This window comes from Empidonax traillii, unplaced genomic scaffold, assembly GCF_003031625.1.
Source record: "Empidonax traillii isolate 1590-97213 ecotype Southwest subspecies unplaced genomic scaffold, ASM303162v1 scaffold353:size574767, whole genome shotgun sequence".
Taxonomy (NCBI): domain Eukaryota; kingdom Metazoa; phylum Chordata; class Aves; order Passeriformes; family Tyrannidae; genus Empidonax; species Empidonax traillii.
The window spans coordinates 148,554-176,081 of record NW_020955546.1 but is presented as its reverse complement, the minus strand read 5'-3'; the positions used below and the strand labels follow the sequence as shown (position 1 = coordinate 176,081).

The following is a 27,528-nucleotide window of genomic DNA, read 5'->3' as shown; positions in this document are numbered from 1 at the left end:
ATGCCAGCTTTTTGTTAGAGAAGAACACAGAGTTGGTTGGACCCAACAGACTCCTTTAAAAGATGCAAATTAAGTACAAGCCTAGAAGGCAGAACTCTGCTGACTTTCCAAACCTCTGACTGCTGTTGGTTTTTAAATCTGTTAAACACTGAACCCTCCAGCTGCCTTGGCACGGTCCCTTCTGGCAGGTACCAGGCACCTTCAGCTGCTCCTCACCCCTGTCCTCCCAGCTCAGTGGGGTTCCACAGCCTGCCTCTACATCAACACTTCACAGCTGGAATATTCCAACAGGATTTTAGATTCAGAATCGAGAAGTGGGTTTCAAACTTTTAAACCTGTCCCAAAGAGTGGGGCGTTCACACGAGTTACCTTTACCTCGGTGAGACCAGACTCTGATTTCTCATGAAACACAAAATCTGCTTTCATCAACACTGGAGAAGTTTTTTCTCTTCAGTCACTAAGAAAAAACCTTCGTGTTGTGAGGTTAAAATTTGCCTTTGGGGTATCTCTCGAAATCACACTTGTGTGGTGAGAACACAGAGCTGCTACTGAGTTCACAGGAGCAAGCTGGGGCTCCTCACCACAGGATCTGCACCAGCTCTCTGCACCTCAGAAACCCAAAGAATACAAAATAAAAGCTTTTCTATCTTCAAAAGCATTGAAGAGCACAGGGGGCATTTAAACACCCCAAAGCCAAAAGGACCAGGATGGGAAAAAATATCAAGACAGGGATGTCTTGAAGCTTGTGCTACGTAAAACCCTTCGGACTATTTTTTTTCTCTGTGTGGAAAATTACAGAAATTAAACCTCTGGTGGCAAAATTCTGGAAAAGAGAAAGCTTCCCTTCTTTCCTTTGCCTCAGCAGTGCCCATTAAAATGCCACTCTCTCTATATATACTCATATGCAGTATATATACATTTACACACATTTACATGCATACATGTTTACATAAAAACATATAAAAGAATGATCTTTATATAAAAGAATGATCCACTGGCCCAATCAAACCCATCTGCAAGATTTAAGGGAGGCAAGAGCACACAGATGCCCGTGCAAGGCACGCAGTGCAACGCTCCATCTGCATTCTGTGCCCTGACCAACACCATCCACAGTGTCACAGCAATTCCACAACGAGAGAGAAATGATCCTTTTCTTTACAGAGTGACAGGAATCCTCAGCAGACAGATGACTGTTTGTATCCCTTCAAGGTATCCAGGAGTGGCTTTAGATTCTCTGCCACGATTTGTGGTTTAGCCCAGAGTCAGACACGGCAGCGACAACAACGAACAAGACAGTTTTAGAGCACGTCAGTTCAAAATCTGCCTGCAATGTGCTTTGCCAGGATTTACCTTCTTTGTTTTCCCTCTTGGGAAGACAGAGGGTCACAAGGCCTCTGAAAGCAGCAGGAGCATGAGTTCCATTTGAAGTCAATGGGATTTGTAATCCTAAATCCTTCAAATGCCTTTGAAAAATCTCTGTGGATCTGTGTCCTGACAAAAGCATCAACTTCCCCTTGCCTTTGGCACTGAAGTCCCATTTCCATAAAGACAGAGAATCTACACCCTTCAGCTCTAACAGGTATAAGCCCCCAGTGATACTCCTGTGAGTACAGACAATACATGGAACATGTTTGGCTACGAAACAAAGAAATAAAGCGAAATTTTCAAAAGCACATTCAGAGTCTTCCAAAGAGTATTTTCTTCCAAGACACTTCAGTGATTTGGAATTTCTTTGTCCTGCTATGGCTATTGTTTCCTGTGCTTTCCTGGACACAACAATTAGAGTATTTTTTAATTGCTTTTTTTTCCCCTGTTGTTTGATGTCTGCCCTGGAAATTGTCGCCACAACTTAAAAATTCACCAAGACAAAGTGCAGAATGCCATTTACAGAACCTGCATCTGAAACAGCAGCATATATACAACTGGCTTCAAAGAACTGGCCCCTTGAGCGTCAGGAAATGCAGTAGTTACATTTATGACATTAATTTAGCAAAGTCTTAAACATGGAGCAAAATGGTTGTGAAGATCCCAGGTTTAAATTGCCTGTTAAACCGAGGTTCACGGTTACAGAGGATATTTCTGAGCACACATCATCATCATTAAATATCAACTGGAATGGGTGGGGATTAAAAAACATGGGGGAAAACCACAGAGATGAGTCAAACCCTTACACATAAACCACTTCAAACTGTGACTAAGATGTGACTAAGGCACAGGACAGATTGAAGAAGAAAGGCATAAACTATATGTAGGGACATGACAAAACAGCTGAAAGACAACCACACAACGTGTACTCACTTTACCTTGATCAAATGGCTTGTTTGGATTCCAGTTTCTGAAATAATCATCCTAAATGGGGATTAAAAAAAAAAAAGAAAACTCAGATGAAACATAATCATTTTTTTTTTCAGTACAATTTTACACAACTAAACTACAAATGATTGAGCTCATCTTTTGATGCCAGCATATTTAGCTCAAATCAGGAAAGTTGTGCTGCATGCTTAGCAAATAAGTATCTGAAGGCAAAGCTTCCCCTCCAGAGCACCACCAACCCTAGTCCTGAAGAACTGGGATTCAAGCCCAATTTTTATCTCAGTTTCAGCCCATTCTGTGTATTTTGCCTGTGTCCTCTTTGAGAGGACGAGACAACAACAGAATAATGGATTTGAGGGGAGGAAGCACAGAAAATCTCCATAACCCTGTGATATTTTCCTGCATATTAATCTTTGTTTCCTTTTTAATATATCCACTATTCTATATTCATTTCCTGAGGGATGCCACTAAAGAGGTGCATTCATCAAGCTGTCCAGGATGACACCGAGATTTCTTTCTCCTGCCAGGAGGGTAACTAAAAACCCATCAGGGGGAATAAGACATGGAAATTATTTCTTCCATCGGGCTTGGTTCACCATCTATCTCCAGCACACTGAATTCCATGAGCTCTCCTGCCATCCAAACAACTCAACCTGGGATGTTCTGGACACTTGGATTGCTCTCCTGCTTTTTATTCTTATTCTGCATGACAAGCAGGAGGAAATGTGGGTTTTTTTCCCCCAGTATATCCATTGGTCTCTACATTGACTTCGTGGACAGTGAGGATGTTCCACAATAACACCATAATTTATTTCAGATACATCAAAATTATCCCTATTTTTTTTCTTCCCAAGTGCAGTTTGGTACCAGAATAGAACCACAGACTCTCCTTTGAATTCCACAGTTTTGTTAATACAAAACCCCTCATGGTTATACAATTCTTTGTAATTGATGATGATGTACTGCTAAATTCACCAAGCATTAATCACTTTTCAGAATGTGTTTTCAGTTTTTTTAGCAGAATAAATTTTTTTCCAGCAACAAAATATTCTTTTTTTTTTTTTTTTTTTTTGCCTCCTTACATTTTTTTTTCCAAGTTGTTGCTTTGCTGCTGGGTTTTCAGCATCAGAAACTGTTAAATAATTCAACTCCAAAGAAAGATTTCTTATGCTGGTGGCATATGGAGCCAGTTTTGAAATAAGGGTTGGTAAGGGGGTTTATCTCAATTTCAGTATCAAAGGAATATTTTACAAAAAAATGCACCTTCCTCACAAAAATACCTACAAAACAGCTATCTCATCTCTAAACCTATTATTTCTCCTCCTTCTTGCAGACCTGTTTAGTATTCCTTTTTGAAAATCGAAACTATGTTTATTTTAGAATGTGCCTGAAACCACAGTGAGATAACGTGGAAAACACACACGAAAAAATAGGAGGGAGAAAAAAATAAAAAAGCCTGAAAAGTCAAATAGAGAAAACCTCTGAGATTTTCAATACATAAACCCCATTATTATTTATAGAAGTAAATAATGAGTATACACACATTAGAGAAATACAGTTCAAAATAACTTATGCCAGTTGGGCAACTTTCCTGGGTTTGGCTGGGATGGAATTCATTTTCCTCTCAGCCAAGATTTTGGATGAGAATCATGGTGAGAACACACTGATGGTTTGAGTTGTTGCTTCCTCCCAGCCAAGGACTTTTCTGTTTCCTGTGTTTCTTGAGGGAGGAGCTGGGAGGGGTCAGGGCCAGGACAAGTGATCCAAACCGGCCAGGGGATATTCCACACCTTGGAGCTTCATTCCCAGTATGGAAAGGGGTGAGGGGTTGATCAGAGCTGGGGAGCAGTCAGCAGGTGGTGATAATTGTATGGCCTTTCTTGGGGTTCATTCCTCCCTTTTTATCATATGCCTTTTAGTTACCATTATTATTATTATATTACATTTTAACTATTAAAATGTTCTTATCTCAGCTGATGGGTTTGACCATTTTTTTGTCCCCTGTCCCACCCAGGCGAGCAGGGAGGGTTGGGGGTTGTGAGTGAACAGCTGGGTGTTATTTAGGGCTGGGATTAAACCACAACGACCCAAAATTCAGCACTGGGGATCCACTTTAGCATCATCACCAGGCAGAGCTGAAGCTGAGCGGCTCTGGCACCACCAAGGTGCAATTCCCTCTTGGGACACGGCTGGGCAGAAAATCTCTGTCACATTTAAATCCACACCTAAAGCTCTGCCTTAGGAACAGGCTCTGTGCCAGCACTCTGGAAGGTGCCCAGATTTATAACATTACCCTGAAATGACTTTTGTTAGAAGGAGGAACTCTGATACCTCTGATATCTCTGCATTTCTGAGCTTTCTACTAGGACAGATAAAACGTGCTTCAAACCCCTCATGCCTTCTGTAATTCTCATATTAACATGCTAATTAATATTAACACATTCATAATTAACATGTATCAACACATTTCATTTGTAGCAATACAAACAATTGAGCATAAGAGTTCAAAAAGTGGAATGTGAATTATGTTATTAACACTTTGATTCACTCTGGATATTTACAAGTTAAAACGTGAAGAACCTACCTCAACTTCCTGACCACGGAAGCATTACAAATGAGAAAAGAAAAAAAAAAAAAAAGAATGAAATAAAGCAATATAAAAATATGTTAACATTCATCAGTTTTCTCCTTGGTGGCCTTTTAAATACGAAATCACTTATTCCAGATGACCTTCACCCACAAATGAAATAATTTTCTCTCTTTCTTTTCTGCCCTTTCCACCCGTGCTGCCATGACCCAGTTTTTATCTGTGCACTATTAGCCAAATGCCATTCTATTAGCACATTTCTTTTCCTTACAGCACCAAAAAAAAAAAATGGCACTTTTTATTTCCTTTTGGTTGACAAAACCACCAGAAAGTGGTTTTCCACACACTCATCTGTACACACCTGATACAAGAGAGATGTAATTTATTTTTTTTTTTCCTAGCTGACTTTAAAGACTATTTATTTGATGGACTTGGAAGGGAAGGCAAAACCAGGCACGGATCCACTTCAATACAACAGGTGACAGCAACTGAGAAATATTTCTGATGAGCAAATATTTAAAAATATCTTTTCTCGCGGCACGGAATTCACACTTCGAAGGTTTTGCCTATGGTTCAGCGACTGCATATGACTAAGTCAATCTTTTAATTAACTGAAGGGACTCTGCACACCTAAAATCATGCATGAAAAGAGAAGAAATGATACTGTAAGCCAAGCCTGGATCTGACTCCCTCAGCTCAACTCAGCATCACAGAAAAGTGATGCATTGGCTTGGCCTCTGCCACCGGCTCCTCATGGACTCAGTCTCACCCCACAGGTTAAATATTCATCTTCCCCTCCCAGGAACAGAAATCTGACTCCTCTAAATTGTTCCCAGCCCCATTTTGGAGGGAATCTGGAGTTCTGTTCTCATCAGGAGGTGTAGGGTGAGACCTCTGGCAAGATCCTTTTCTGCCCCCTCGTAAAACATCCAGCCTGCCTGGGGCAAGAAAAACCCTTGGGATGAGAAGGGAGAACCTGAAAAGCTCCTGCCACAGGGAACAGCTCACCTGTGACATCCACCTCGCTAATTCAACCACAAAATTTGGGGACAGCAGCTGTATTTTGCAGCTCTGCATCTGTTCATGACTTTGTATCATGGAACCCTCCTTCTCGATTTTACCCCTCAGGAAATTTAGCTGAGAAATCAGTTGTGATCGTAACAAATGAAAGAAAAAATAAATAAAAGCAAATATAAATTGCTAGACTCGGGTCTCAGTTCTTTAGTGCATTTTTATTATAGTGATCTAAGCAATCAAGAGATTAGAGGAAATGCGTTTTGAAGGGATATAAATCCATTTTGCCATATCATGCATAATAAATGGTTGCTTCTTAGCAAGAACAAACTATTCTTTTATCATTCAATACATAGGTGTCAAATCCAGCAAACTTAGATTGATGTGCCATCAACAAAGTCAATCAAGAGAATAATCATATCTTCAACTAAGTATGCAAGGGGCATATTAAAAAGATCCAGTTTAAAAGCTGAGAAAAAGTTTGTAACAGTCAGAACTCTCAAAACCCTCATTGATCAGAACCCACAGATGCATCAGAATTCACAGGTTGGGTTCTGATTTGCAAAACCACACCTTCAGGTAGGTCCCACAAGCCCAAGTAGATCCGAGTCTGACAAAATTTCTTTATAGTCTTCTAAGAAAGGTCAGCAAATAGAAATTGGACATTAACATGAGACTGCTGCCCTCTCCCATTACCTCTCATATCACTGCAATAACAGTACAGTTTAAAAAAAATAAAACTCATTATAAAATCAAACATTTATCCTCTTCTATTCTACCAGTTAAGAAAGTAAACAACAGCTTCTTGTCCTTCTGAAATGTAACTATTAAAGTTACTCCCACTAATCCTTCTCTATTGACACTTTTTGATTTAGTTATTATTGAGGACTTGATATTTTGGAAGAGTTAACAAAGCATGATTAATTTAACACACGAACACCCTCTATACTTACTTTATTTACTTGTCAAAAAGAAGCTCTTGCGAGATGCTCTTGTTTACAAATACAGCCAAACATTAACTACGTGGGCTCATAAATATTTATATTTGTTGCATTAATGGAGCTTATCACTTATTTGTATGAATCAAGCAGAAAGGAGATGCTGACTGAAAACATTGCCCAGAAAACCCCCCCCTTCTTTTGTACCTGTCAGAAGGAGCTCAGCTCGGTTCCTTCCCCCAGGATTTGAGGAGCCTGGAGGGAGCAGAGCCATCGGGAAACTCATCACAGATCTCTCCTGAGGAAACTCCTACACAAAGGGAGTAACCCCAGGACTGGCAGAGAACCCTGAGGGACTAATCTTCAACCCCAGCTCCTCCCAACCAACAAGAGCTTAAATTTTTAAGTGTCTCCAGCTGGGATATTTATCAACCCCGGTTTGCAGCCTGCTTAGTATTTTCCTCTTTCACCCTCCCTAAATGAATAAACCTTTTACCCTCATAAGGACCAGCTGGAAAAAGTGGTAATTACCAGCTCATTGCTTCTTTTAAAATTAGCTCCACAAAGATGCAGCTGCATTTTCTGCCTCTCTACCTTGCAGCAGAGAAGATCATTCCAACACCATGCAGTGTTAAAGCACCAGCTGCTGCTTGCTAAAGTCAATCCAGCCTACATCATAAATATCTCCCCAAGGCCTAGTGGCTGTTTAAAAGCAAATAGTTTGTGTCAGCAAATTACACGTAATTTATTTATTTATTTGCTTAAGAGGAAGAGAAAATATTTTACCCACTGAGCATTTCAGTGAATAAAGATTTCCCAACGTGCCCAGACTCTGTGTCAGTGGCAAGAACTGTCTGCAGGCTCACTGAGACACCTCTAATTAAGGCATCTCTAACCATCTCTCTCCCCCAGGAATCAGAGAATGTGCATCCAAACAGGTTGCTTTGGCTTGGTGAATTAGGAGTGCTTGTGCTGTGGACAGTGAGTTTTACATTTGGAACGGGAAAGCTTTCAGAAGTGCAGAGGGAAATGTCCCAGGAAGGCCAGGAGTGGAAGGGGTCGCTGGAAGAGCTCCCAACGTGAAGTGGTGACAGTGAGAGAAACCAGGGCAGGCTGCAGCAGTGCCACCTGGATTGACAGGTCTGAGGATGTCAGGACCTGCCCAGAGTGCCAGCTAAGTCCTTATAAGAACATCTCAAATGAACAAAAATGCAACAATTCATATTGGATTCATATCTAGTGCTCAACGCATTAATGCTGGGTTATTAATAATTATCTAAAATATATAAATACACGTCCTAATAAGTCCTCAGATGTGCACGGCATCAAAAAGATCCTTGACCGTGTATTGCAATCTCAGGTGTCCCCCAGGACTCAAATTCTCAGCTCATGGACTTTTGTTCAGCTACCACTAATGTACAAAAATAACACCTTTTCCTTAATATGGCCCAGAGTGTTACTGGTTTTTTCTTATTTTCAGACATTAAAAGGGGTTTTTGGTTGGTTGGGGGTTTTTTTGGGCTGTATCAGGAAAGGTTTGCCACTCCTGTTTTACTCAAAGACTTTTCCAGAAGTTTCCATGAGCAATCCCGAGAAAGTGACAGGCAAAGCTTTCTTTACCCATGGTCACAATGATTCATTGGGGTGGTAAAAAAATTAAACATCAAATTAAGAACTGTGGGGGGGAAAAAGAAAAATATAATTTAGCCCTGAACCCGCACCAGGCAGAATAAGAATTGTCATTCTTTAGAACTCAATCATAAGGGCTTTCACATGGAAATCTTCCAGCTGCTCTATTTTTGTGGCTGGTTGTTTCTGTTGGATTTTTATTTTTATTTTTTGTTAAAAGACAAATATAGCAAGAATTAAAAATATTCCTTAAAAACCCCAAACCACTCTTTGTTCATCGGTGAGGACGAAGCCAGAGGGTTTGTCTACAGCGTCGAGGGCAAACAGATGCTCATTTTCTCTGCTTGTGCTCCGAGCGGGATGAAGGAGGGCCAGCTGTGAGCCCGGAGCTCCAGAGCTGCAGCAGCACAGCCCTGTGCCAGCACACGTGGCTGATGTATTTGGGTGGCTGGAACAATCACACAACTGTGTTGTCTGTGCTGGCTGGGGCTGAAATACGTAAATAAATAAATAAAAATGCCTTGCTTTCAGTGTTTTCTTTGGACCTACAAATCCCTTCTGCCTGCACTCTTCCCCTCATTAGCATGTGCTAAAGAGACTGTTATCCCAGCTGGAGTTTAATAATTCTCTTTAACTTCCCTTTCACACCTCAGTGTGTCCCTCCAGACCCAGCGGGTTTTGCTGCAAAGCTCCCACCAGCCCGGAAAGGTCAAACTCTGGAGCCTCCCCAAAGGGATGGACTCGCTGATGCTCCAACTCCAGGACCAGATGGAAAACTGGACTGGGAATGGTTAATTCCCGCTCTCCCAAACTGAGCAGCACCCAATGGGACAGGAAGGAAGGAGCAGAGCCAGAGAAACCCCAAATTCATTCTCCCTCCTGCCAGGTGGAATTCCTCGGAGCAGCCTTATTTCTGCACCAACACCACGCAAGGATTCCCAACTCCCTGCCCCTGCTGATCCTTATAAGGTTCCAACTAACTCACAGAAATAAGTTTTATTGCCTTTCATGGGAAATGAAGATTCTCAGGTGAGAACTTGGGCTAGGATTGTTTTGTTTGTTTTGTTGTTTGTTTTTGGTTTTTTTTTTCACGCGATCATTTGCTTGTTTTCCACTTATCAAAACCACAGTGCCTTAATCTTGGTTTATTATTGCAAATATTGGTGGGGAACGGCCCCCTGCAGGGGCTTTATGGAGAGAATAGCATGGTTAATAAATCACATTCTCAATAGGGGTCATATTGAAAACAAACCTTGAAAGGAGAGCTGCTAAACTCTTTCCACGTCTTAATTTTCATTCAAAAACCTCACATTACACACTTAGAAAGCAATTGTTTTCAGGCAGCTTGAAAGCCAAACACATTAAGCTTGAAGGTTATAAAGCCATTGGCAATGTGACTTCACTTTCAGTGCCCTTGTTGCTTTGACAGTGCAGCTGCAGGAGCTGGTTTTGACATAATCACTGTTCTTTTTAGCTGATCATTTGGGGGTTGTGTCTGGAGAACAACATTCATATAAAAAAATGCAATACTACCACTGCTTTCACATATGAGAAGTGTTTTACAGTGAGAACCAATTTGCATAGTGATTAAATACACAGTTATTTCTTGGTTTATTCTTCAGAAATTTGTTCTGAGTCATGTGATTTTTTTTTTTTTTTTAAATTTACCACTATGGGAATAATCTCATTATGAGATAAAGTGATAACTCTCCTATTATCAAAGTTATAAAATAAAAATTATGAGTAAAATCATATTGATGTTCCACTTAGATATACAAATCCCAGTGGCCAAAATGTGCGAGGGAACAAACAGCAGTCGAATAAAATCAATTTATCTAACTTTGATATTTAATGACACCATTTTCTGAGATCTATAGAGACAGTTAAACTAGTTACTATGTCCTAAGTCTTTCAAATCCTTATTTAAATGCATAACTAATGGCTGGAAAGAGACTGCATGAACTAGATTGGATTATGAGCAATTCACTGGCCCTGGGAGCACACGGGCATTTCTTTGTATTCCATTTGGAGCTTCAAGGAAAACCCAGCTCCAAATATTGCTGAGGAAAACCTTTGCAGGAGGTGGAATAGAACCAGCTGTGCTGCTGTTGGAAAGGACAACTTTGCAGCCCTTTTGGCAGTTTTAACTAATATTTGAAATAAAACAAACAAACCCAAAAGAAAGAAACAAACAAACAAAAAAACACCCCCCCCCCACCAAACCCCACAACAACAACATCAAAAATCATTATCCAAATCTGAGGGCGAGTCTGATGGGAACAAACCAGTGAAAAAGCTGCATCTCCCTCAAAGCTCCTCCCTTGGTTTATTACCAAGAACTTGAACAGCCAGTAGGTTGTTTTAAATGCCTTGATCAGCGTACAAAAGCTATCATGTGATGAAGTTTTCCATAATGATTCCTACTTGCCATCTGGCTGAAGTAATAGTGTTTTAATAGGGAAGCACTTTTTGTTGGAATGGTATTTCAAAGGACTTAGCTCAAATAATCAATACAAAAAGCGAGATAAAAAGGCCAAAGGAACAAAATATTCTGGTTCAGGCACGAGATAACTGAAGTGCAGTAATGGCTCCAGTGGGGTTTAAAGGCCAGGGCTGTGTCCACAGCACAAAGATTTCCATATGCTTTGACCCTATTTTATTTTAGCTCAAGACAGCACCTGACCACTCAATTTGTGCAGAATTTGTCTTTAGGAAGCCCACAGAACACTGTCCAAAGGCCACTTCGGAGCCATGCTGGACATTTTAAGCCCCAAAAGTCTTGCATTTGCAACGAGGAAGGTGCTCTAATTTACACATTTCCCTTGGGCAGCCAAGTCTCTGTGAGCAAGGGCCACGTTGGTGACACTGGAGGAAGGTTTATCTCCACTTTAGTGGAGAAAAAGGAGGGAGGCAGCGACCCCTCATACCCTGCACCCTAATCCCAGACCTACTCACCCCACAAGTGCTGCTGCCAACACCACGTCACTATTTCAGCTACAACTGATCCCCTCCCAGACAGTGTCAGCTTGACTTGAGCTGTTTGTTTCGGAATCATGTCAACCCAGTGAGCAGAGAGATTCAGCTGTGATACCCTGCTGTTACATGAGTTCAGAAACACTGAGCATCTTGTTTATGCTTCCACTGGCCCTTGAGTCATCATTTAAAATTCCTGCCTGTGTCCAGAGGGAATTTCACCCGGCACACGCTCCAGAAACAACGCTCAGCGTCGTTACTGGCGCAGGTTCAGGGCTGCTCAGAAAAGGGTAAATTAAAAATAGGAAATATATTTTGTATTCAGCTCCTCTAGCTGTGATCACGACGACAAAGCAACGTTCCGGCTAAGTTCTGATGGAATCGAGAAAGCGGAGTGACCTTTCATTTCATGCACTTGGGATCAAGGACAGAACATCTGAAGGAGCCTCCTGCAGGGAGATATAATGCGCTGTTGAAGTTGCCAGAACATGTGCCTCTGCATCAGGGATAAAAGGTCAGTATTTAGTTTGCCACACCATGGAGTGAACAATGACAGGAGAAAGGAAGATGTAGCAAAACTTTGTTTTACAGTCTCAGGAACCTTCTAACCAAGGGCCCGTGGCTCTGGAGAACACAGAGCTCAAACAGCCCTTTTTGGAACTGTTCTGCTGTAAATAGAATACTCTTCCTGATCTCCAGACATTACAGCTGCTCGCTGTTAAAGGGATTAAATCATGAAATGGCTCTAAAGAAAAATCAAAACAGCCTTTTAACAAAGAATAAGACCTGGAAAAGCCAGAATTGACAGACAACTGAAGAGTACAGAAGGCCATAAAGAATTCGTTAGGAAAAAGAGAACATTTGCATTTTGATCAGCTGTAATTTTACACCTGAGGTCTAGTACAACCAGCAATTTAATTCTAACAACTGGGAAAATAGTTCAAACTTGCAGTGTAACTAATCCCCAAACCTTAGAGATATAAAATCAGAGGGAAGGTGTACCTTAGAGAACAGCTGCAGCTACAGAATACAGAATTACAGAAATGTGCTGAGGATCTCCAAAACCGTGCTCTAATTGAACTGTCCCTCCAGTGCAGACACAGACACACATTTACCATAAATTTCACACATCTATTAAGATTACAACGAGTGAACACCAAGGTCATTCCCGTGGCTCACCCTATTATTTAAGGAACAGTTTGAAACGTGATAAATTGGTTATAAGGTAGCCATGAAATGTGAATTCTAATCCTGTGTTAACAGGGAAACACAAAACAAACTTCTGCAAGGAAACAAATAGCTGAGGCCTCATTCTAACTGAATTACAGAGAGTCAGGAATGTGACTGCTCAGCTGCAGCAACATTCATTTAGATTATTACCTTGCATGGCATTGTCATTCCTGACATTGTATTTTGGCAGATTCCAAGAACGCTGTCGAGCCGTTTGTCAGCTCAGTCAAACATAATATGAGCTGGAGGAATATTTCAGCAGAGGTGAACTCATTTTCACACAGGTATTTTGAGAAATGCTCATGAGGGAAACTGCAACCCGAAATCAGGAGGCAAAAATCCATCTGAATGAAAAATATCCCAGAGCATTTTAGTATGAGCTGGAGGGCTGGAAAAATCTGCTCTGTGTGACACTCTTCTAAATGTCCCAGATTGTTTGGTCCTCAGAACATTGGGGTTAACCACACTGAGGCTGCCACAGCTTTACAGTGGGTGCTTAAAAGGAAACAGCATGCCCTTGCCTTCGTGTTAGAATCCTGCAATCAGTTAATAAAATGCAAATTACTGTTCAGTGCATCATTTCTTAACAGTGGGTTGAGAACCTCTGATGGCTGAAAAGCACTTGTGTGGCAGAGGAAGGGCCAGACACTTCATCAGCTGCAATTTTTCGCAAGCAGGTTTGCAGGAAGGGAAGAAGGGTACAATTGGAAGGAAATTTTGAAGGAAAGAAGGTCCACAATAAGGCTCCTACAGTGCAGATTCTGACAGCTCCTCCACCAGCAGCGTGAGGCCTGGGGAGGGGGTTTGCAGAAGGAACAATTCCTGCTGAGGATGCAGAGTCTGCTCTGCACATTAAATCCAGACTTTGCTTCAGACAGCTCCAGCCCAGTCCCCTGCACTGATCTCTTGCTTATCAGGTTCACATATCTCCAAAAACATCTGTTTTCTCCTTCATCCATAAAGAGCCCATTTCACGTGCTCTGCAATGTGGACAGTGCAAACTGCAAACAACTGGGAGGCTCCTTGCAAGGCAGACTTGGATGCAAATTAAAATGCTCAAGAAGAAATGCCTCTTTGGACCTTTTGGACCTTCAAGGACCAAAACAGATCCTGATTAAATGCAGGATGATGAAGAGATCTAGATCGTGTGGGCTGAGTTGTTGTGGGATGAGCAATACTGATGAAGGGAAAGGGAGGGGAAAGTGTCAGCTGGTGTGAGATGAATCCAGAAAGTGAAGTACAAAGCACAGAGGCCGAGCAGGGACCTCGAGAACCATCTGCCAGCAGCCCATATTCTGGACTTGTGAATCATTCTTATAGCAGACCCTCCTCTGAGATTACATCTATAGTTCACCTCTGAGACCGACTGGTAAGATCCTGGAATTTGCTGGAAGGCACCATTATACATCTGTGACTATCCTTTCAAAAATCAAGTGTCATTAATCATGACAAGAGCCAGGAAGAGCTTGAAGATAATGGCCACAATGAGTCTCACATCTGCTCAGAAGGAGGAATAAACACATAGCCCTCATCAACAGCCCTGCAGGATGCAGCACTGCTGCATCTTGGCTGTGTTACACTCTGCAGAACCCCCTCTTCCCTCTAAATAGGCTACAGAAATGCAGCCTTTATTTCTTTAAACCCCACACTGAATCAGCACACTTAAGACACCTCAAATAACCATATTCAAGGTCTGCAGTGACGCTCAAGAGAGCTGCACAATCACCTGTATATCTTGGATTTCTTTCTGCAAGGTTCAGTGGTTCTAAGTTTACAAACGCTGTAAACATTTCTCAACAACTCCAGCAACAAAAGAGGTGTTTACAGGAGATTGTCAGCAGTGGGCTTTGTTCTGTGCCTGCTGCTTGAACTTTAGTATGCAAGCACCTCAAAGATTTCTCATTACCTGCGTTTCTTCACCTTGGCTCAGATTTTATTCTTAGTTTTGCACTCAATCAGGCTAAAAACCCCTTTGCTCTCACTGATCTGTTAAATTTCTCTCAATTTCATGCTGGCTTTCAGCCACCCCTGTTACATTTTTTTTAGTAAAAGAGAGTTTACAGTTAACTCTCTTCTGTCTCCCTTTTTCCATCCCAGTATCTGTAACTTGATCTTCAGGGTATCCACCCAATTGTTTTATTTCCTCCTGCTACAGGCTTAGCCTGGCTGTTTGGCTTTCTGCAACTGGCATCTCCAATGGATTCTCACTCACTATCTTTCACTCTGGCAATTCTTCAATATGTTTTAGAAAAACAACTCCCACTCTGCTTTCTATTTCACTTCTGGCTGTCATGGACACACCATGATTTTTCACCGTCTGGCCCGACACGTTTGATGGATTCTCACTGGAGTTTCTCTCTCCTATATGTCCTTGATATCTTTAATTACCTATTTCTCTCTGTTTACTTTGCACTCACTGTGATGGATTGTGTAAATCAGGAGAACGTGAACTGCAATGAGCAGATTTGTGCAGATGGAAAAGTGACAGAAATGAGAGCAGAATGTGGACTAAAGAATTAACACCTAATTTCTTTCTAAATAAATAACAGAAAATCATGGCTGAGAATTTGCAGGGTTTTTTCCTAAGCTTAACAGATTCCTCTCTGTCATCAGCAACAGCAATGGCAAAAACAGATCCGTGATTTGCTGATGCTGTAGAGAAAAAACAAAGGATGTTACATATCTTTTAGTTATATGTCTTTATAATAGAAAAAAAGTTTGAAGGAATTTCCTGATAATTTATTATTTAGGGAGTGCTCACAGAATCTTGCCTTTTTTCATCATCCTGCCACTTGCAGATTCTTCACATATTTTTTGATAATCTGATGAACACTGATTATTGATACTCATCAGCTGCACAGTGGATTGCCTCCTACTTTATATTTCAAAACCAGACAGTGGTTTATAGAGGAATCTGAACCAGAGTGTAGCTTATTTGTTTGAAGATTTAATCATCCACCCATTCTGGGAAAACTGAGCCAAAGAATTTACCTCTAAAAAGCTGGACATTTGCAAAACTTATGGACACACCTCAACAATAACCTCGGTTTGTGGCAATTCCAGCATTACCACACTGGTTACTCCTGAATCTACTTTCAGTTCACTCTAGCCAGACAACAACATCATATTTTTTGTTTCATTTAGGGGATTAAAGTTTCCAGTTCACCAGGAAGAAACCCTCCAAGTGCTTTTAATCCACGATTACTTCCCATGTGTTATTTAAACAGTCAGGTTTCTCTTTTAAGGTTGACAAACACTTTTGCTCCTTTGCTGCTTTGCAGAAGACAGTTCAGATGGAGCCTCACACAAACCCAGCTGCCCCCAGGGCAGGTCTGAAGCTCCCCTGGTCCCAGGGGCAAGAGAAGTGGGAGCACTGATGGATGAAAAGAAGAAAAAAGGTCTCTGCTCCATTATCCAAAAGTTTTGGCTACACAGTTTTATTAGCTGTTCACACAGCTGTCATCTGGAAACTTATTTTCCATGGATGGCACGAGAAACTTCCAAGGCAGCTCTGCCAAAGCTAAAATGGATCATCTTACCCCCAAAGGCAGCAGCTGGCCTTTGTTTGTTGTGTAACTCATCCACATGCCCTGTGCTCTCTCTGCTCCTGCTCTGCATGTTCTTCTCCACACATGGCTGATCAGCCCATTCTCCTCTTTCCCAGATGAACAGTTCTCTTGCTTCCAACAGTCACTTTCCAAAGCAAGAATCACACTACACTGGCTGCCTTGTAGATCAACATTATGTATTTCAGCTCATCAGTCAAAATAAGGTAATTTCAGATTGAATTTGAGGGATGGTCTGGGGTCCTCTCATCTGTGCCAAATTCAGATAAATGCACAAAATACCCTGTTCTACTTAAAACCATTTTCTTCCATTTGAAGTGTGAGGACCTACACTCTTGTATGCTAAGCAAGCTCCTGACATTACTTATTTACTGAAATATTCTCTTTGGCAAGTGGAGCTGGGCACCCACTGCACTGGAGCGGCCTGATGATTGATTCTGTGCTTGAAAGTGGAGATGAAAAACTACATTCTTTTTTATTCAGTTGCTGTGATGTAAGGGAAGTCTGATTGCATGAGGCAGAGCCTGCAAATTTTTTAACGGGTACTTAATTTTTGCCACGAGCCGTTTTTGCCTTTAAAACACACGAGAACGACCAAAAACGTGGGAAAGTCCATTTAACTTCATCCCAAAAGCTCCCAGGGTTTTAATGAGTGTGTTTGCTGGGGGTGGTTACTCTGCTCAGGTTCCAAACATCCTTCCAGTGCCTTTCCAAGCCTCTCCATCCTGTCCCAGCATTCCACTGGGATGGGGCTGATTAGCTGTTCCCCTGCTGCTGCTGCAGGAAAATGCTGCAGAGTGGCTGGCTGATGGATATATCCAGGGTGGGAATGGAGGCAGCTTCTGCAGCCATCCATAAACTCAACTCATTTCAACTGCTCGCTGGCTGCAACCTCGGAGGAGCAGAAAAAAAAGGGAAAGAAAAAGGCAATTTCTTTCTTTCTTTCTTATATATATTTTTTTAAGGATATTAATTTGGCTTTATCGTCTGATATGGCAAAGTGAATGACTGGATCCTAACAGAACCCCCTGATAAAAAATAAGACATATATTTCCCAACAGAAATAATGCAACAGCATCAGGTTCTCTTTCCCCTGGAGCATCCACTCGTGATCAGCAAACATCAGAGATAATTTCTGATGACGACTAACCTATCAGAAGCATGAAAAGGGAATTTGTTTAAAATAAATAAACCAGGACAGAACAGTGAATATATTGCACTGCAGTGCTCAAGAAGCAGCTAAATATTCCTGCAGAGCAGATTTGCTGAAATTCAGTTCTGACAGCAGGATGAGGAGAGGTGACCAAACCTTGAAAGCATGTGAATTGAGGATGCTTCTATGTCCTGACTCTGAGGTGTCTGGGTTCACCATGAAATGGTGCAAAAATCTTTTTTAGGGACACATCTTTTCCTTTAATATACAGGCAAAAAGAAAGGAAGAAAAGATAGGCTAGCAGATTACATCTCCCAGATATCTCCCTTTGATATGCTACTAGTTTGTCTTAACTTGGTTATTTGAAACATTATATTTAATTTTTTTTGAGTTAAACTAGACATGTAAAATAGAGCACATAAAAATCTGGGTCTGTGGAGGTGATGTCTTTCAAAAACAAAAAAAAATACCAAAAAGGGAATCTTTTGCTAAAATGGGAATTTAACTTTAGCATGTGTTGGTCAGGGAAAAAGCCTGTCTGCACACAACATAACCAATTCCTCAGGAAAATCCATCCAGCAATAACCTACCTCAGAATTTTCTCTTGCTCAGTAACATTATGTTCTCTATGCCCAGCAAAACAAGTCCCACTCTTGCTGCCTGGTTAACACTGCAGGATAGTAATGACATCACCAAAAGTACAATTTGATCCATTTTTTTCTTGGATAATAGTTGTTTTTAAATCAAGTGCAAATTGCAGGGGTTTAGCCTTTCCATTATGTAATTTAATTGTCATCCTCTCCCTCCTTCACACAGAAAAAAGATAAATGCCCTTTTGGCTTCTAAATTCGTATCCTTGAGACAGACAAAGCGTGGATGAACATATTAAACACTGGAGCTCTTGTGTCCTGGTGAGAATGAGTGGATCATTTTCTTTGCATCTTCTGACCTGCTGTAGAAATCTATAGCACATTAATCATCTCTAAACTCAATCCCAGTGTGAGGTGGGAGCAGAGTAATTTACTGTGTCTGCGTCAGAGTTTTCTTTCATCAGACTTTTACACAGCTCAGTGGAAGAAATTAATACTTATAAGCTTAAGAGGGATGTGTTTCTGGTGAGGTTATGTTACCCTTACCCAGATGTAGAAATGAAAAATTAAGTCTCCCTTAAGTAAGCATCCCTTGTATAATAAATCCCAAACTCAGCCATGCCATAAATTGAACTAATTAAATTAGGGATGTTTCTTCCCCGATATACAACAGATATGTAAGCACTGAGACAGCAGAGGGATGTTCATAATATCAGTACCTACATAGATTAGCTAAAACTCACAGACTCATCCCTGGATACCATCAGTGATCAAATGGATTAACCACGTGCTGGAACTTTTGGAATAAATCCTCCATCTTCCCTATTCATGAGGAATTGTATTTCTAAAAGCTGTATGATACAACCTGGCTGCTCTATTCCATTTACTTCCTTCAGAGTTGGTGGTACCCTCTGATATACAAGGGACAGAATATCACTGGTTCACCTAACCTGTAAGGCTATGAGGGGTACAGAAAATTCCCAGGGATGTGGTATTCCTTGAATCCCTGCCACTTTCCACATTCACAATTTTTCATTTTGCCTGCTGGTTTCAGTTCTTGCTGAGAGAGAGTATGTAATGACACCATAAAGGGGTCAAGTCCTCATTTGCCTCTTCTAAAACTACCCAGGAGTCCCACCAGGAATGTTGGAAAGGGATGTCACAAGTGCCTGTTCTTACTTTCTCTTCCCTCAAGCCATAAGAACGATTTTTTATGCCAAGATTCAAAGTTAGCAACGTTCCTGCTCAAAATAAAAATAAAAATAAAAATGTTCAAAGTGTTTTCACAGGAGGTTCTCTGCATATTTCACCTTCTCCTGCAAATCAAAGCCAGATATCTGGGGGTGGGGGAAGGCTGGGCAGAGACCAAGCAGAAAAGTGGGATTTAACTGTGTCAGAAAGCTCTGAGGGCAGGGGTTGGGCTGAACTGCAAAGATTGCAGCTTCAGCTCCAGGTACTCTCTTTGATATACACAATCCATTTATTCCTCATCATTCAGGCCTTCCATAAACAGGCAGGACAACTAGTTCTGGCCTTAAATTTATGTTGCCATTGATACCCTTTCGACCCAGGAGGCAGCAGTGAGTGTCAGCATTAGCACATCAATATTCCACCCCTAGCACTGGTGCAAATTCAGAAAAGGAACAGCATTCAACTTCCAAAACACCCTGGGAATAACTGGGCTTTCTCACAGTATCCATATTTACTTCACATACCTTGGAGTGTAAGACTCATGTTTCTTAACCATCAGCTCTAAACACATTTTTTTTTACTGCTACTTCCCTACTTTAGCAATTTTCTGTTATTTAAAGTGCTGAATGCAAGTGAAACAAATACATGCAAGAGCAAAAAAAAAAAAAATAAAAAAACCCAATGCCTCTCTCAGCCATCAATACACGCTGGCAAATACACAACTGCAATAATGGGCACATTATATATTCCTAATGTTTCTCATTAATCAAATCTTGTTTGTATTAGGAGAAGGAAATAACTGTATCCAAATTAACTTGCCAATATGATAGCCATTAATAACACCATAGAGTGAAGACTCATGGAATGCAATTATGGGACCAAAGTAATAGTGGTACCAACATAAAACATGATATAGTTGATACAAAGAGTGAAACAAAATCACTGTCAGCTGCACACATAAAGGTATTTTTGCCCGTGCTTCATCCTCTAATTGTTATAATTCCTTAGAACCAAAGATATCCATAGTCCACCCCACAGCTCAGACAGAGGGGCAGGTGTGATTTGCAGAGAGAGGCAGTTCCTGGAGGTCGTTCCTCAGGATCCTGAGAGGAGTTGAGGTTGTGGGTTAGAAAGGCTCTGGAGTGGTGGAGGGATTTCACTGCCATAAACCAGCAAAGTAGGAATTAAAACTTGTAAGTAAGGATCATTATTTCAGGGGGAACACTAGGAGGGACTTGAGAACCCCTGCTTTATGTAGACAGTTTGTTGCATCTCTTCAGCCCAGTTATCACAGCTTAACATTCCGTAATCTGAGCTCCAGAGGCCACTTCCAATCACTGATGGGACTCCAGATCTCCTATTCTCCAACATTTCAACACAGAGCAGAATCACAGAATCAAAGCCCTCCAAAATCAGAGTCCACCCCTTAACTCAGCACTGCCAAACCCACCACTAAGCTGAAGGAAGAAGGGTTAACTGAAGCATCTTGCTGCAGGGGCCCACTGTTCTCCCCCCCCCCCCCATTTCTCTACCTTGCTCTAAGGAGATCTTGTTCTGTACAAATTCTGTAAACATAAGCCACAGGTACATTGTACAAAGAGCCCAGAGGTAATAAATCTCATCCAGAGGAGCCAGGGTGACATCTCAATGGGTGTTATAGGCCCCAAGCCAAGACTTTCTTGAAGCCTCAGTGATCAGAACACGAAACAATAGAAAGAACGAAAGGTCCCCGAGGTCAGGCGAGGATGAGGAGTAAAAATACAGCCCCCAGGATGAAGGCAAACAGGATTTCCCACCATAATATTCCTCAAAATGGAAACCACGCCTCAATCTCCGCCCCTAACTCCACCTGTTATGAATATTGTAATTTATGTTGTAATCATTGCCAAACCTGTATAAAAAACTCACTGTAACCTAACCAACGCGGAGCCTGTTTTCCCAGCACTAGCTGGCAGGCTGCCCGGCCGTCAATAAATAAATACCTGCTGCTTTAGACATAAAACCCTGTCTAAACAGTTTTTTTATCTGCTCTTTTTTGGGCATCAATTTGGCGACCCAGATGGGACTTCTATCCCTCGGCTGTGAAATCCATCGAAGGTCAGGACCCCTTCCCAAGTGCCACATCTACATGACTAAAAGAAGAAATAGATCCCATTAGTATAAAAGAAACAGTAATTTTTCATAAATACACTAAATTTTTGTATAATTTCCTAAGGAAAGTGTTTATACATTCTTCCTGTGTTAAGGTTTGTGCACAAGTCTCTGAACCCTCTTCTCCAGCAAGTTCTGAATACACTGACTGATTTCAAACCAGTGTGATTGAAGGGTGGGGGGGTCTCAGATATAACTACATCCCAACATGAGAGATGGATGAGAAGAGAGCTTTGCTAACTGCCCCTAATAGGATACTGAGGGAGAGGCTGTGGTGTGAACACATCAATTATTCATGTGCCTGGTGCTCTACGAAAGCTGGCAAAGCTTTCACATGGCACAACTCCGCAGGAAACCCAGCCTTGTTAGTTTGCTGCTCAGAGAATATTTGCTTATTCCAACCTAGTTATCAGTGGAAACACTGCAGACTTATCTGCTTTTTCCAACTCCACGTGTGTGACTCGAAGCTCTTGGCGTTTGGCCCACAGCTGGCAGGGGGTGGGAGCAACGTGAAGGAGCCTGAAACAACTGCAGGACTGTTCCCCACCCTGTGACCACTTAGTTCTCTTGCCCTGGTTAAAACCAAAACCAAACAAGAATAAAGAGTGGCAAGATTCCAGGAAGCTTAGTTATCTTAAAAATATTTACAGCTTTACCAAGTATTTTAGGACTTAATTCAAGCTACTCACGTGGCCCTCACTGGAGGCAGTGCAGCATTTTCAGAACATTTTAGGAACGAGATGATTTACTCTGTAAATATTCTCTGAAGAAAATATGATTATTCCATCTGGGAAAAGGCAACATAAGTCTCCTGTGCTACTCTGGCACATGATAATCAGTGTCTCCCACACCCAAACAAAGGACTCTACCAGAGGTCAACACCCAGAACTTTTAGTCAGGGAAGAATCTTGACCAACTGATGCTAAGATTTCACTGAAGGCACAGGGATCACTTGACAGGCCCCGTTATTGCTCCTCTGTTTTCCACTCCTGCTGCCACAGTGGTAAGTGAGGAATGGCTGGGATGGCCTGGAAATACTGTGTCAGCTGTAGGCACTTATCTGACAGTGGCACAGACAAGCAGTGTCAAAACTGGTCTGAAAAATTATTCCATGATAGGAATCGAAGATGAGATTTAAAAATTGTCTTACTTCGGGTATATGAGCTGAATTCTTGCTATGGATCAGTCAGAAGCCATGTTGTTTAGGAATTCCTGAAGGCAGAAGAAAGTACAAACATGGTGGAATTCTTGAAGGCAGAAGAAAGTACAAACATGGTATTTTGGGGTTTGCTGGGGCTTTTTTTAAAACAGTGTAAAATTAAAAAAAAGAGGCATTTCAAAGCAGCCACTAAGGGACAGATTTTGCCACCTTTCCATATCCCAGAACTACTCAGAAAGTAAAATGCAATTAATCCTGGGCAAAATTCCAATAAAAAGTACCCATAAAAATCAAGCAACCCCCCAAATTACATCAGGATATTTATGCCAACAACTAAGATATCATGAGCCTCCATCTTTTCTGGTGGATTGGCTTGGTAGCTGAGGCTCAGGGTCAGCACACAATAGCAGGTGGATTCCCACTTGTGGTTAAATGCACTCTCTGACAGGTCGCAGATCCCTGCTTTGCCTTGGAATTAAATGTTTATTTGCCTGTTGAAAACCTTCCAGTTTGCATAAGATACTTAAATATTGATTCATCCAAAAGGCCAGACAGATAATTTTTCTATTGCCAGCCAAATAGATAAGTTGGAAGGCAGCCCAAAAGGAGGGTAAGAGAGGCTTTCATTAATATTTACACATTTTTGTTGGAAGTTTAACAATGCTAACCAAGGAGTCAAAGAGCACAAGGCACAAAACACATCACAGGACATCTCCTTGCTGTCTGGGGATAGGAAGGTTAAACCTCTATAACTGGGTGAAAGATTTTAGCAGGGCACAGCAAACCTTTCCTTAAGTGCATTCTCTGCTTTGAAACAGCAGCCCAGAAAGTGTTTTATTTCTCATGAAACAGGGCAGTCTTTACTGGAAGAAATGAAAACGCTGCTGCACAAAACATTTGTCCAAAACACAGTGCAGAAACAGGCAGTCCTACGATTACCAGAGCTGAGAAATGTCAGGTTGCTGATTATCTGGGCAGAGTAAAAATGTGATGGAACAGAAGAACAGTGCTTTAAACACAGTATCAGGCAATAGTCACACAATCTATATGAAAGTTAAGGTTATTTCTGCCTTCAAAATGCATTTCCTTCAGCACATCTGCACGTGCAGACAGCCAGGGATGACATCTACTCAAAATTAATAGGGTCATCCAGAGCCTTAAGTAATAAGGACTATAAAGAACTGCTGCAAGTTATTGTTATCCTGCTTAATACACTTTAATATATTAATGCACTAAAAGCATTAATGATAGATTTAATACATGACTGATGCATTAATGTGCGTGCTAAAGTTAATATTTTATTGGGTTTGACCATCTGCATTTATAAAAGAGTCTCCATGTCTCAGTTTGGGAGCTGAGCCCACACTGCTGGAACACACACACAGAAATGACCCTGGGACTCTCTCGTAGCTTTAAATTTACAAGTTGAAATGTTAAATCAAAGGGTCAAACATTGTTGAAACCCCAATAAAATCTTTTTTTTTCAGTGATGATTATATTCCTCCCAAGAGGCTGTTAACAAAGGACTGGTCCTACGAGTTAAAATTTATTTTATTTTTATTATTTTCTGTTTATGAGTTTGCTTTGCTCTCAAGAGAACCCATCTGTCTTGCTCAGCTTGTGCTGTGCTGAGGTAAAAATAGGAGACTGGAGCAGACAAAAAGTTTTCCTCCCATTTTTTAAACAAATAAATAAATAAATAAAAACTGCTTCTCCCACCCTGCCTCCTGCACTGGGCAGCAGTTCTGGGCACACCATCTGCATTTCCTTGGGTTGTCTTTCTTAAAAGTATCGTCACCTTCTCCTACAGAGGGTGAGATTTATGGCCCTCCCTGCCCACTATTTTTGCTTTGATTAATTTTGAACTATACAGCAAGAAAGCTCCAGGAGAAGAACAACTTATAACAAGGAAGTCAGACAGTAACTGCAGTGATGGGTTTGATCCCCTCCTTTAGGGGGATCAAAGCCCAGAAAGGAATGTTTCCCATCTTCCTGGATGTCTCCAGAATTCAAACTCCTTATCCAGCACCTTCTAGGGGTATGTATATACAGGGCACCTTATCCAGCTCTGCTGGTGCTACAATTGCTTTTGAAGAGCTCTAAAATGAAATGTACATTTAAATTACATTTAAATAATGACCTTTAATCCTGTGAAATGGGATTAAAGAGTAGAACAGATTTCCCCCATCAGGAATTACACGTGGGGACCTGTGGCCCTCTCTGCTGCTCTGATTGCAGTGGATTTGCCTCATGTCCTTCCCAAATGCCTGACTTTCAGCAGTCTCTCAGGAGCTGCAAACTGAGGTTGACTGGCAGAGCATTTGTACCTCCTCTTGGACCAAATTTGAAGATCAGCTCCAACCCAGCACCATTCCAAGGGCCCAGCCTTTCAGATTCCTGTGTTAAGGGGTCTGACACATTATCTGGAATGCCACAAGGCAAAGCTCTAATGCATTTTATTCAAATTATTAAAGAAAAAAAAAAAATCTTTCCAACAGGCAGAACGCAGACTGATAAGTCTCACCACCTTGAACTGCTTTCCAGAAGTGCCCTCTGTTACATGTTTGCTGCATTCCCTGGGGATACAGCTGTCCTGCAGAGGATACACTCACCAGAGAGAGGAAAGAAACCCGAGCCTCCCACAGAATTCCACCCTGTATTTTTAATTCCCTGAGGATTTTCTTATGAAAAGACAAACCCTTCTGCCTCGAGGTCCACTTTTAAAAATCAAACTCAGTGCTGTCCATGACTTTGTTTCGACTGAGCTGAGATTTCACCTGTGTGATTTATCAGCCTTCAACACGAGGCAACCCCGACGTTACCAACCCCCTTTGGGTGGGGGGAGTTCAATGGGAACAGTTTGTAGTGGGGTGTCTGATCGAAGGCAGTGACCCAGGGCCAGCACTGATTGATTATTTATTGATGGGGACCTTTCCTTGGCAGTTGTTTGGAGACACACACAAACACACGCAAATATAAAGAGCAGCTTCAGAGACTGTGCAGCAAAATAAGCAACTATTTATCACACCTCAGCCCCTCTCAGGACTGATCTTGTTGTTGGGGCTTAGAATCTCTCCCACAAACAGTGGCTGGTGATCAAGTCATAATTTTATGCCAGATCAAGTTTAGGGAATGTGCTTCCTTTGTTGTCTTAAAGCTTCAAAAGGGTTAGAAGTTACAAATGTTCACCAGCAGATTCCAGTCCTGGAGAGATTGCTTTCACATTAAAAATTAATCATTAATCTTAAATTTAATTGAGTAGTTTTCTTGATTCTATCTTATGTGTTTCTTACACATAAGGGATAAAAACATGATGAGCTTTAAGGTCCCTTCCAACCCAAACCATCCTGGGATTCTGGGATTCAGAGCAAAGCTATGGATTTAGAAGACATCCATTTGGAAAACTTGGTTTTACGTTTGACCTACAGGGAGTCAAGGTTTCAGTGCAAATAACTCTGCAAGAAACCTCTCGATGTTCTCTGATTCCATCCTTGACAATGGAGGCCTACTCCACTGCAAGCACAGCAGCAGGGAAATGTGGAATAACCATATGGATTTATGGATACAGAAATGCTTTATGGATGTAACAGGGTATTCTGGTAATTGTCAGATACAACCCGTTCCAGCTTGCACATAATCAAAGAACACATTCCCAGCTACAATGGTCACGTTTGAGGGAAATCACGTTCATAACCCTTAACTCCAGAGTTTTTCTGGTGGATTTTTTTTTAATTTGTGGTTTGGTGGTTTTTTGTGGTGTTTTTTTGGTTTGTGGGTTTTTTTATGGATGCTTAGAAACTAAAACATCATCAGCTTAAGTGTTTTGGATGAACAATTAATTGTCTGTTTCTCCCATAACGTGAGGATGCATCAGCATAGACCGTCGGTAATTTGTGAAGGACAATAGAGCAGATAATGTTTAAATCTTCCTTAAAGGCAAATAACTCTGACTTGGTTAATTGATAAGCCCAGTGATTTCAATATAATTGAATGGAAATAAAGCAGTTAAGCATTCAGGACTTCAATAACCTTCCTAAAAATCAATCTTCCTTTTAAACCAGCCTCCCAGCCATGCCTTAGATTTCACAGCTTTTAAGAACAACAAAAAAAAAAAGCCCATAAAATACCTGTGTGGTGAAAAGTTGTTTAAAAAGATCAAGCTTGGAAAACTTTATAAACAAAGCTTAAAAAAAAAAAAAAAATCACCCAAACCCCCAAATCAATGTTTCACTGGGGAACTGGACACCCAATCTGATCCCTGCTGCCTGCACACGTGTGAGTGTCAGAGGATGACTGATTGCCCAGATGTCTCATGGTAAAGATCAATAGTTGCTTTAAAAGGAGACAGATTCATGGAAGCTCTTGGATCCAAATAGTTTATTGCTCTGTGCTCATCCTTTTGTTTAATGGCAGCTCTCAGAGTCACCCAGGCAATTACTCTTTAAGTTGACTTTCAAGTAACTTCCTTGCCCGTCACATGGCCTTTTAAAGACCCTGTTCAGAGCACTCTCTGCCTCTCCAAAAGGGTTTAAAATATGGGTGATGTCACCCACTTCAGCCTGGGATGGGGGCACCTTGTAGGAGTTACGCACTAAGGAATCATCACAATTTACCTGCAGCCTCTGGAGCAATCCTTGATCTCTGGGATCAGCTACTTGTTGGAAACCTCTTAGATTTGTATTGCTAATTTCGAATGTCAAGAGTTAGTAATACATTGTGCTTCAGATAAATAATCAAACACCTGTGGGCTCATCTCGAGGTTATTATTTGATCATAACCCAAATATTCATCCAGTGCAGTAGGTAGGTCTCATTACTCCACAGTTTCTGTAGTACCAAAATACAGATTTTCTTATTTCATAATCAAGGCATAGCTGTCTTCTCCAGTTTCTGGCTAATTCAGTTACTCTCTCTACACCATCCTAAGTCTGCCCTTGCAGCAACCCCAGCATGGGACACACAGTTGTGGTCAAAACAAAGCTGGGATTAACCACAGCATCAGAGTTTCAGCTGGGATGAGTCAGCTATCATGACT

General features: G+C 41.3%; 1 protein-coding gene across 2 annotated transcripts in view; it reads right to left on the bottom strand.

The window, feature by feature from the left end:
- Positions 1–27,528, bottom strand: part of SPOCK1 (SPARC (osteonectin), cwcv and kazal like domains proteoglycan 1) — a 246,071-nt gene that overhangs the window by 169,106 nt on the left and 49,437 nt on the right. The window contains exons 2-3 of one of the 2 annotated variants that reach the window (XM_027892461.1): positions 4,898–4,906; positions 2,304–2,349 (exon numbers count right to left, since the gene is read on the bottom strand). In XM_027892461.1, the coding sequence (XP_027748262.1) occupies positions 2,304–2,349; positions 4,898–4,906 (55 nt within the window). The remainder of the gene's footprint in view (positions 1–2,303; positions 2,350–4,897; positions 4,907–27,528) is intronic. The other variant, XM_027892462.1, reaches the window with a different exon arrangement.